Source organism: Furipterus horrens, unplaced genomic scaffold, assembly GCF_987537825.1.
Source record: "Furipterus horrens unplaced genomic scaffold, mFurHor1.1.pri manual_scaffold_4, whole genome shotgun sequence".
NCBI lineage: Eukaryota > Metazoa > Chordata > Mammalia > Chiroptera > Furipteridae > Furipterus > Furipterus horrens.
In genome coordinates this window covers 36,160,268-36,172,767 of record NW_028327174.1, presented here as the reverse complement: position 1 = coordinate 36,172,767, position 12,500 = coordinate 36,160,268, and the positions used below count along the sequence as shown (strand labels likewise).

At 37.1% G+C, this 12,500-nt stretch overlaps 1 protein-coding gene across 1 annotated transcript in view; it reads left to right on the top strand.

The window, feature by feature from the left end:
* The window catches only part of ITPR2 (inositol 1,4,5-trisphosphate receptor type 2), a 438,944-nt gene that overhangs the window by 337,525 nt on the left and 88,919 nt on the right, over positions 1–12,500 (top strand). The window contains exons 46-47 of the mRNA XM_090272941.1: positions 8,207–8,314; positions 12,238–12,430. Coding sequence (XP_090129067.1) covers positions 8,207–8,314; positions 12,238–12,430 — 301 coding nt within the window. The remainder of the gene's footprint in view (positions 1–8,206; positions 8,315–12,237; positions 12,431–12,500) is intronic.

Below are 12,500 nucleotides of genomic sequence, written 5' to 3'. Positions count from 1 at the left end.
TGGGCAAATGTATTTGGCTAGGGAACAAGGAGTCTGGGAAAGAGAGAAAAGAACAAGAATTAAGTTTTTAAGAAAGACCGAGATTTGTTACTTTTTGAAACAAGCGTACTCCATTACACTGTTTGGTGGAGAATCAGTACTTTCATCTGCATTTCATAACCAATCTTTGAGGCTCCCTGCCGTTTTCTCTCCCCTCACTCCTGTTCTCGCCGTTCTCCTTTGGGAAACATGGCCATTTCCACCTTGAGAACTAAGCCCTGCACTGTTTAACCTCAAACTTAAGCTGGATATTGTTGGGGATTTCCCAGAGCCTCAATTCTGCTGACTGAAGTGAAAAGGGTGGGCTCCTCTCTGGTAGAAATGCCTGAATCTCATTTTCTTCCACTGTCTCTAAGCATGCGAGCATCCCCTGCCACAGTGAGGAATTTCTGGCTGAGACCACACAGATGAGATGTCTCATGTGAAAAAGACTTTTCTTCTTCTTAACATGACTTTGACTCTACTCCTATAAGAATAACGATTCTGGCAACAGTATTTTAGAGGAATAGTTATTTCCTCTTTATGTTATTTTCTTTGTAAGGGACGTCACAGCACCAAGCAGCTCTGGAAAGGTGGGCCACTCCCAAATGGATTCTCTCTAATCCCCAAATTCCTTTCCTAATAGAAATGATAAGAATTGGTAAGAAGATCTCAGTTTATCTTGCCACAGTTGAAAGAAAAAGCCCTTTATGGTGTGTATTTATATGAGCTTCTGCTGTAGATTGAATGTTTGTGTCCCCCCTAAATGCGTATGTTTAGTCCCAGTAAGCAGTGTGCTAATGTTTGGAGGTGGGGCTTTCGGGAGGTGCTTAGGTTGTGATGGTGGGGCCCTCATGAGAGGGGTCGTGCCCTTAGAAGAGACTGGAGAGAGATCCCTTGTCCTTTCTGATAGTGAGAAAACATTGGCCCATGAGGAGGGAGCCCCTCCCAGACACCGAAAGTGTTGGAGCCATGATCTTGATCTTCCAGCCTGTAGAAATGTGAGAAGTAAATTTCTGTAATTTATAAGCTACCCAGTATATGGTATTTTTTGTTACATTGGCCTGAACAGACTAAACAGCTTCCTAGGGCTTCTGTAACATATGATCACAAACTTCCTCTCTTATAACAGCAGACATTTACTCTCCCCCAGTTCTAGGCTAGAAGTCCTAACTCACAGTGCTGGTAAGGCCATGCTGTCTCTGCAAGTTCTAGGATACGATCCTTCCCTGCACCTGCTTAGCCCCTGCTGGTTGCCAGCAAACCGTGGTGTTCCTCCGCGTGCATCACTTCAATCTCTTCTGTCATCAAATGTTATTCTTCCTGTGTGTTTGTATCTGTGTCCAAATGTGCCTCTTGTTACAAGGATACTATTCATTGGATTAGGGCCTACTTCAATCCAGTATGGTCTCATCTTAACAGCATTATTTCTGTAATGACCCTGTTGCCAAATAAGGTCACACTCACAAGTACTGGGAGTTAGGTCTTGAATGTATCTTTTTGGTGGAAATAGTAGTTCAACCCACAACAGTCCTCTCTAGCCAGACTCTTCACGTGGGCATGTAGCGTGGCTCCAAATTCTTTTCCTGTCTTCCACTCCCCATCCCCCATGACCATTTTCATGCAGACCCTTCTCTCGGCAGAATGATTTCCTCATGCCCTCCTCTCTTTCCCCTTGCTACTTAAGAACATTTTATCCATCTCTTAAAACCTTTATTAGATGCATTTCTTGTGTGATTGTTTTTCAAAAGCCACAAACCAAATGTGAGTCCTTGTACTTATGCCCTTATTTTCCCTCATAGTGATGATGTCCCTATAATTGCTTTAATTCCTTCAACTAGAGAGTGGGATGTTTAAAAGCAGAAAATGAGTCTTACCTCTGTAATTCCACAATAGTTTTATGCTTTGCACATAGGATCAAAAAATCATAGAAAAATAGATGTTTGAAAATATAGGGCTTGTGTATTTTAAGCATGTTAAAATAGGCAAAACCTTAGTTTGTACACTCTTCTGCCGATTGCTCTCTGCTTCCAAGAGGAAGAGTGTTTGGTACAATTATTAACCAAAACCTATAAGGCAATTCTGCCTTCAGGCTGTGGCTCACTTTGTGATCTTTGGAAAGGCAGTTGCTTTGTCATTTTTACCTTAATAAAAGTGGAACCCACATGAAAAACTTCACAGATGGGAAGTCCCAGAGAATAACTATTGTTGAATATCATTCAAGTGCAACTGCTTGATTTTTTACTCCATCCTTGCTTGGACCAAAATGGAAATAAACATTAAAATCCCGATGATAAGAAGATAAATGAAAAGCCTGAGTTTGTCGTCTTTATTTCCCAGTCTTGGTTTTAAAGAACTGCGTGATATTAGTCAAAGACTGCTGTAGGTTATATGTGCACTTGCAAGTATGTGCGCCTTTTATGTATATGTGCATATTTTTATTGCTATTTAGTGTTGCATGTGTATTTAAATTAAAAATATGTCATGATTAATAATGAGGTACATGATTTTTCTTTTCAACACATAAAGAATCCCTGGCCCTTATTGGCATTCTTTCCCTGTGAGTGATATGTCTTTATTTCCTTTTCCAGGCTAAGTATCCACCAATGCTTTTGAGCTCTTCTTTACTAGTAGATATATATTTATTTGTTCATGCATTATGTCAGGACTAGCTTTTCTATTTGTATTAATAAGCTAATAAGAGTTATTTATTGGTAAATTATTTTGGCACTGCTTAGTAAATAGACCCCATGTCCACACATATGTAAAACAATTACTGCTCCTTTGCTTAATGAAGATTATTGGCGATTATAAGTATTTCCAGGACCCAGAGTTTTCTTACCTGTGACTTTGTTCTCTTTTAGCATTCAGTGCTGCTGCCCATGTTCAGATTTTCATTATTACTAATATTGGTTGTTGGTTTTCAGACCATGCTTTACAGTGACATCAGTTAATTTCAAGTACCGTTGAGGGGGTCTCTGTCAGGTAAAGGTGGATATCATACATGGCTGTCCTTGAATATCTTCATTAGCCGTCTTTCAGTTTTTAATTAGTATTTAAATTAGATTTCTGACTGTGACGGCTCTACAGATGTGCTGTACTTGTCCAGAAGCTTACGAAGTGTTTTCACCATTGGTTTCCAAAGCATTTAATAGTAAATGATACTATTGTTTCCTTGGATCCTAGCCTTGTTTTCTTTACTTAGTCATATAAAGAGGTGCATGACAGGGAATAGTAAACAAAATGCAGCTACAGAACCCATTGCTACAACAAAACTGATGTCTTTGGTTGGCACTGTGGCCATGCTATGTAATATTTTTAATAGAATTGCATATATAAGGAACAAATATTTTAAAAGCTGTTTGGAATATGTTAACTGATACCTGAGAATTTGTACTATGCTTCTAGTAAACTGTGGATTTGGGCCAAGAGAGCTCTTTATTGGCACCAGACATTTTGACACATTTCAGAATCATTGAGATAGTCTTCACTTTTTTAATTTTTTTGTCTGTATAATGAGAATGTTATCCTTGCTTCATATAGAGTTCAATTCAATATTATTGAGTACTCAGTTCCTTCCTTTCCACAAAAGCAATCTGGCAGAAGGGGTATAAGTACATGAATAACTATGAAACAAGAAAAAATATTAAAATATTATATTTCTGCAAACAGTAGAATTCTAACATTAACTGATGTAGAAATAGATTTTTTTGGTCTTTCTCTTTTATCAAAGAGGAAACAGAGAGATAGTTCACTGATATTTAAGAGTCCTTGCCCACTTAAATACATAATAAATGTCATGGATGAACCCATTTCTTTATTGATTCTGCAAATATTTATTGAATCTAGTTCATGTGCCAAGTTCTGGATTTGGTTTTGAGAATACATGGGTGAGTAACACCAGGCCCCTTTCCTAGAGGATGTCACAGCCCCCTAGACAGAATTAGTAGTTACTAAGGTAAAATATCAGAAATTTTACTATCTAGGTATATACAGGGCACTATCTGAACACAGAACAAGGAAAAGAAAACTAGGCTGCTTAGTCAGGAAAGGTTCTTTTAAAAAACATATCGATTCATTTATTTACTTTTTTCCATCACCGTCCCCCATATACCCTCCTCCACCTCCCCCCTCCCCCTGCAGTCACCACACTGTTGTTGGTGTCCATAAGTTCTTCTTCTCTTTTTTTGCTCAATCCCTCAATCTACCCCTCCGAGCCCCCAATAGCTGTCAAGAAAGGTTCTCAGTTTCAAAGTATATAAAATATATCCAGGTAGAAAAAATGATGTAATTATTTCTATTTTGTTTTATTATTATATATTTCAAATTTTCCAAGCTATGTATAATCATGAAAAAAATATTGTGTTAAATGTTTGAACATGTGAAGGAAATACTAGGCATTTTTAAGTCCCTCTTAGAGTGCTACTTATTTACAATAATACAGAACAAATGTAGAAGCATCTCACTAAGACTATAGGAAAGAGAGAAGACCTGACTTGTTTCTGTGAAACAGAATTTACCCAATGAAAATTATGAGTATAGATTTTCACTATTAATTATGTCACATAAAATAGCATTATTGGTTTCTTAAAATAATCATAGTAACTTTTGATACTGTAAAGTGACTTTAAAGAAATAAAGCTTTTTAATAAACTATAAGAAATTATTCAAATTAATGTCTCACCTTGAAAATGTGTCCTTTATTTAAGAGTTCTAATATTTATATTGAATGTATTAAGCAAATATACATTGAGAGTCTACTATGTACGAGACACTGGAATAAGCATTGGAAATATAGCAGTGAACAAAACAGATGAAAAACCTATGTCCTCTAATACATAAGCCTACTTTCTTATAGGGGGAGATAGTTAATAAAGAGATCAATTATAAAATATCATGTGTCAGATTATAGTACGCTCTGGGGAAACGTAAAGCAGGAAGTGGCGTTAGATGTGTTAGAGGAGGTGTGTGAGTGGATCACATAAAGCGTGGTGATTGATAAGACAATATTTAAAAGGTGCCCTGAGGTAGGTGAGGAAGTGAGACATGCAGGTATCTAGAAGGGGAGAATCCAGGCAAAGGGAACAGCAACTGCGAATTCTTGAGATGAAAACATGCATCTCAGGTTGAAGCAACAGTCAGCAGCTGGGACTGTGGGGAGTTCAGAAAGGTAACTGGGCCAGGTCTGTAGTCCTTATTGGTCCTGGTAAAGACTTGGCTCTCACTCTAAATGAGATGGCAGGCTTCAAAGGGTTTTTAGTAGAAGAGGCATGATCTGGTCAAGTGGATAACTCTGGCTCCAGTGTTAAGACTAGAGAGTGGAGGACAAGGATGGAGGAGGAGATGGTTAAAAGGCTACTGCAGTATCCAGGTGGCTCTGACCAGGGTAGTCGTGGACGTGTAAGAAGCAATTTGGTGATAGATGTATGGGTACACCGATCAATCACAGCTCCCTATGCTTTGTCAATAAGCTCATTCAAGTATATCTCTCTGACGAACCCTCCTAAGTAGCACTCCTTCTACTTCTTCTAGTATCTCAACTCCAACACATTTTTTAAACGAATTTAGAAGCTACAATTCATTGGTCCCACCATCTTTTCATTGTCCCTCCTGGCTTCATTTCCTTCCTTATTCAGCTTCGATTCCATGGGTCTATTTTAGTGTCTTATGCCAGGGAACAGGCAGCTGAACCTCTCTGGAGAAAAACACACAAACATGCTTACTAGCCTCATTCATCGGTCTCACAGACATGTGTACTGGTCCTCACTGGGTGAATGTGTTTCTATCTAAGGCAAACCCTTCCATTTATTTACATACGAGATTATTCCATTCTACTTAGTTAAGATGTTGCTCTAGCAAATGTTTCATCTCTCTCAAAAATTAAACAAACATGATATTATAATACCCATCTTTAAAAAAAACTCTCCCTTATACCTTATCCATTTCTCTATCTGCCACCCTATTTTTGGGCTCCCTAGCAATGCTTTTCAAGAGTTGCCTGTTCTCATTGTTTTTGACTTCCTATCCTCCCATTCTTATTTAAACTCAATACATAGGCTTTGGTGTCCATCACTTCCTGAAACTGCTACTGTCAAGGTTACCAGTGACTTCTAAGCTGCTAAACCCAAAGCCCACTCCTCAGTCCTTCTTTGATTACTGTCAGCAGCTTCTGACACGGGCGATCACTCCCTCCTCCCTTGGTTGCCAGGACACTGACCTCACTGGTTTTATTTCTACTTTGCTGGCCCAGCTTTCTCATTTCTCAGTCTTCTTTGATGATGCTTCTCATCTTCCTAACCTGTATTGGAGAATGTTGACTTTCTTTTCTCTGCCTACGCACACTTTTAGGTGGCTTCATTAAGGCTCAGGATGTTAAGTGTCAGCCATGCACTGATAACCCCTGCCCAGAACTCTTGACAAACGTATGCAGCAGTGTGCTGGTCATCTTCTGGATAATGCCTATGGCTTCTAGTGTCCAAAACCGAAGTCCAGAGTTCCTCCCCTTAAATATGCTCCCCCTGCATTTTTTTCTCATTAAGTGGCGTTTCTAAACATTCAGTTGCTCAGGTTAATAATTTTGGAGTTACCTCTCCTCTCTTTCTCTCATGCCCCTGATTCAATCTGGAAGCAAATCAGGCCAGTTTTACCTTCAAGAACCAGCACTTCTTAAAACATGCTCATGTTTTTAAATGACTATAGTAATTTTGAAATGCATTTAGAGTTTTGAAACACCTACAAGTCACAAGTTAAATGACTATACTTTGTAATAAAAAATCTTTATAATTCACATTTAGTCAAAAATAAAATGTAAATATAAAACAGGAAATAGTTTTTATGAGTGATTTATGAATATTCCTAAAAGTCAATTCTAAAAAAATAGTTTCAAAAATGATTTGCTCTGGAGCAGCATCAATTGAATCAATATTTAATTTACCAAATTATCATTACAAAGATAATGTTTATTTGGTTATATAAGTTCTGGATTATTGTTTAAAATTTATCTCCTTTCTTAATAATCACAGTTTGAATTAACGTTCCACGAATAATGCAAAGACTCATTCATTGATCTGTAATGTTGATAAAATACTGACTCTGAAACTGTACTGCTTGAATTCAGTACTGGCTCTGTTATTTTCTAGCTATGTTATCACAGACAAGTCTCTCGAATGCTCTTTGCCTTAGTTTCCCCATCTATAAAATGGGGATAAGAAGAGTGCCAAACTAGAATTTATTAATAGGGTCAAGTGAGATCATGTGCATAAATATTTAGGATAGTGCCTGGCACAGAATAAGAGATAGGAACTGTGTTATGAATAAAAGAATTATATGGTGATTCTTTGTTGCTAGAAGCCCCCGGGAACTTGAGGCATAAATAGAATATGTAAAAGGTTAAAGACATTTCAAGGTTTCAGGAACTGTGTAAGATAACGATAAAGTAGACAGTGAGGGCAATATGTATTAGTTGTCTATAAAGTGAGAGAATTAGACAACAAATACCATAGACATTCAAATGAGGGAGATTACGTTTACTAACTGGTTTATAATTTATGATTAAGATTTTTGTCTTTTAAATGTTTAGTTGCAATTATAATAAAACTGAGATATGTGCCCATGAAGTGCCAATTTTGATGTATGAAGATGCAGAAGCACAGGCATTCAGTACAGACTGTTAATACAGAACTTTAAATACCATAAGAGAAACTCCTTTGAAATATAGATACCTATTTAGGTGTATATAGGAAGCTATCATTTATATTGGTACCATGCTCACTAGATTATCACACTGTTGACCAAGTTGTTTTACATGTGCCTCTAGTTTAAATTTATTATAGGAAATATCAATTATATATCACTGGGATGTCCTTTTTTTCTGACACAATTCTATATTTATGAAAAATATAAATTTAATCAATGTATTAATTGAGCACCTACTCTGGAGAAGACAGTTTTCTCATGTTAAGAACATATAAATATGCTAATAAAAACATGATTGATATAGTAATAGCTGACCCTTGTGATTTCATTTTCTATACCTTTCAAATAGACATGCTTTCCTGAAATGTAATTAATTGCCATTAACCCCAGAACTGTGAAGCTATGTGTATAGGTAGACAAAGTGATTTCAAAGTTTGTCTCCAAGAAAGGGGGGGCAATATCTAAACCCTTTTTTCCCTCTTTTTTCCTCTAGCTGGCCCGTCACAACAAATTATTACAGCAGATGCTCAAACCAGGATCAGATCCAGATGATGGAGATGAAGCCTTAAAGTATTATGCCAACCACACCGCACAGATTGAGGTAATAATGATCTATTACTTCTTGAAAGGGACCAAATGTGAAAAGATGTATTTACTTTTTATTTCAGACCATTTTTATAATTGTTTCCTAGAATAATCAAGCAAAATTGATGTGAATTGTAAAAGTATATTATACTAAAAGACAAGATGTAAGGAGTGATCTATAAAAATTTGAAGTGCACGTTTATAAAAGTTGTCTTTGTTTTTTGACTAATACTATATTTAAGTTTTCTTTTCTAATTAATAAGGTAATTTTTGTTGCTTTGTTTTGGTCATAAAAGCAGTTATTTCAGAGCAGTGTTGTTTTAGAGAAAAGATTATTATAATAGAAGCTATCATATAAGAAAAGGTTTCTTTTTAAAAACTATAGCAGGCTTATTATAATGGAGATCTCTGTATAAGAAAGTCTTCAGAAGTATAAGAAACACAGATGGCACTAATGAAGTTTCCATGTTGGTAGCATAAACTTGCATGGTTGAACAGTTTCCATTTTTATATGCAACAATTGACCCCCCGCCCCCATAAATGAGACATTCTTTAATGGCCAGTGGCAGATCAGGAGTGTGCGTCAACAGAGACTTCTCATTATGTGTTGTGAGACCCATCTGGCTGTCATTTACTAGTTATGGTATCATTTTGACACTAGTAGGCAGAGCTAATCAGGCAGAAGTGAGTAAAGTAGTTGACGTGCATCACTAGTAATTTACATTCATACATTCATTCACTTTGGCAGATATATTTTCATTTTCAGCAGGTTGCATGATGGGCATCACTGCTGTTAACTCTCAAGATATATAATCACTGTACCTTACTGTTTACTATTGCCAACCCTTTGGAATAATGAGAATTATTACCTTGTATCACAAAATGGATCCTTTGATAACACTTATAAACATTAATGGTACTGTAGCTTTCATGGGAGACTTGACCTAATGGAAGCACCATGAATTGGACCTGCAGAAAAACATTGCTTACTACATCAGGTGCTTAGGAACAAAAAGGCTGACAAAATCAGGAAGCTGGAGATATTGATATAAATAGGTCACCAAAGCACCAAAGTTCTGAGGAAGGTCCCAAAAGCCAAAGCGCAAATCTAGGTGATTAGAAGAGGTAAGGAATAGCCGGTATAGTGGGTAAGCCAGACATGGGGATTGGGTTAATACCTGTGTGTAAGAGATGGGAGCTGTTGTTGGAATTGAACTTTTATTGGTTTCCCAGAAGAAAGGAAAGATTTAGCTGTAAATACATAGATTCGGTAAATATCTACTGACCATTTACTCCCTACCAAGACTCATGCTCATTCCAAGACACCTCATATGACCTGCTCACAGAGGCCACCCCTCCTTTCTTCACACATTCATTACTTTCATCTCACTATGCTCCTATAATAGTTGGATCATTCTATTAGTTTAACATATAATATTGCTCCTATGTGTCCCTTGTCCCCTACTTGAGTCAGGGACTGGTCTTGATCATCTTTGTATTTCCAAAACTGAACATTGTCTCTGAAATTTCGGCAGCCGTCCGTCTTGAGAGACGATGGTGTAGCTTCTTAAGAGTCTATCTGCACCGCCGAGAATGGTTGTGCAGTCCGACTCGGGAGTGACACAGTATCTGTCATCTTGCGATGACGCTGGAGTGTCCTCTCCAGTGAAGCTGAAGCTACAGAGCCTGGGCAGGGTGATATGGAGGGTCTGCTGTTGCCCATGCAGCAGACCCCCCCTCTCTTCGCAGCTGAAGGGTCCAAGGGAAAGACGGAGTCAATACAGCTTGGCTTCAGGTGCGCCGCAGGAGTTGCCGGTGTTGACTACAACGTCAAACCGCCTTAGGGACTCCGGCTCCGGATTTTCTGTCGGGGTTTACCATCATAATGAATATTGTTGAAAATAATAGTTATTTTATAAGTTATATACTCAAAAATCCTGGGAAATAGGAAGGAACTTGTGGATTATGTACCTGGCCTACTCACCCACCAAGGCAGGATCACTCTATTATAATAATTCTGCTCTTACTTTCAATTCTATCTGTGATAGAGATCTCACTGCTTCAGGAGGGAACTGATCCAATTTGGAGCTCTAATAATTAGGAAAAAAATTTTTTTGGTAAAGAGTGCACACTAGCCCACTTTAATGTTTACCCACTGTTCAGAGCATTTACTTCTCTGTCATCATGATAGCTTGGTTCTAACATTTGGAGACCAATCCTGATTACTAAACTACAAGCTCATAGATCAGGGTTTATGTTGTTTTTCACTTTAAATTCCCCAGAACTCCTCAACTAAGGACTGAATAAGCATTAGTTGAATATATTTACTGAAAAAACCGTCTTTGCTTTTTGACAGTTAACACATTCCCCTTTGCTTCAGCAATCTCTCCAGTTTGTCCATGCCCCTTGTAAAATGTGACAATAGCCAGAACCAAACATAACATTTCGTAAATGGGCTGAATATCTTGGCTTGTAATAATCAAGACACTATTTCTTAGATTCACCCTGAGAATTTTTTGTAAACATTTGACATTGTTGGATCATGTAAACCTTCCCGCCCCTCCCCACATAGTTGCCTATCATACCAAATAGGTCCAATTCTTCTTTTGTGAAATTGGTTTTTTCTAAATTTTTAAACCTTAGGAATTTTTACTCACTACTACTAAATTTCACCTTGTTTGTTTCATGATAGTGTTCTAGTGTGTTGGAGTTTGCATATATAACATATCATAAAGGATAGTTTCAGTTACAAATAACAGATCACTAGACTGACTGTTCTTTAAACAGTAAAAGTATTAGATTTTCCCGGATACCAGTAATTCTATGGTTGATTTAATGATTCAACAATATCTTCAAACACTTAGGTCTTTCCCATCTTCTGCTAGGTCTTTTTATTATGCTGGTGAGAGCTTTCCTTGTGGCCATAAAATGGCTGAAAAAGTCTCAGGCATTATTCCTTTATACCACCTTTTTTTCTAAGCAGGAAGAAAGAGGATATAGGCAAAAACATACATTTGTGTTAGGTACTTGGGGTTTTTTGTTGTTATTATTTTTGTTTCAAAGGCTTTCTGCCTTCTTGGGAAACAAGACTTTTCCTGGAAACTCCTTCTCCTGCTCCCTCAGGATATTTCTCCTTATGCCTCATTTTCCAGAACTAGGTCCCATGCTCACCAACATACCAGTCAATGGCAAAGGGAAATAGAAGACCCTTTCTGGCTTAGATCAATCTCGATTCATTCTTGAGGGCTGGGCAGAGTCTACCAAGATGCACCTTGGAGATTTGGTTTACACAGATCCTTGTTACATAGTAAAACTGTATGAAAATATTCAGCCTGTTTTTTTTTTTTTTTTTTTAATCTAACATTAAATTGTCACAGATACCAAATAAGAGAAATTCAAAATAATGGGTGTTTATTTGTTGGTATATGCCAGATGGATATTATACCTATGAAAATTATGTTTTGCCATGACCAGAAAACAGTTGAGTGATATAGAGTGCCCATGTCTGACATCATGTTAAATCTGTCATTTATTTCCCAATAGCACTTTTTAGGAATAACAGTCCAGGAACAAGATATGGATATACCAAGTGTTAAGTTTAAGGTGACTAGCCAATCAGTTGCTAATCAATACCCTCTTAATTATCTTGTACTTCATGAAAATAAAACTGGGATTAATGTTAATCCAAAAAGAATGAAGATTTTGGTTTTTGTTATTTATTACAAAACATAGCATTTATGAGACTTTAGTTGGTTAATGTTTCTTAAAGAGAAACATATGAAGTAGAGCAGTAAAGGACTATCTTGGATACTTTAAGCTGACATTTTTTTCATTAACTGAATTTATAAAATATCATTAACAAACTTGTGCTAAAAACAAAAAATACACTAAAGACTGAGGTGACTGAAGGTTAAAACACTGGTAAATTAATGTTTTCAGATTGTTCGGCATGACAGGACTATGGAGCAAATAGTTTTTCCTGTCCCGAATATATGTGAATACCTCACACGAGAGTCCAAGTCCCGGGTATTCAATACAACTGAAAGGGATGAACAAGGAAGTAAAGTGAATGACTTTTTCCAGCAAACAGAACACCTCTACAATGAAATGAAGTGGCAGAAAAAAATCAGGAGTAAGTACAATAAACTAAAATGCGGAGTTTGGGGGTAAATTAGTACTCTGGGACATGACATTATTCATTT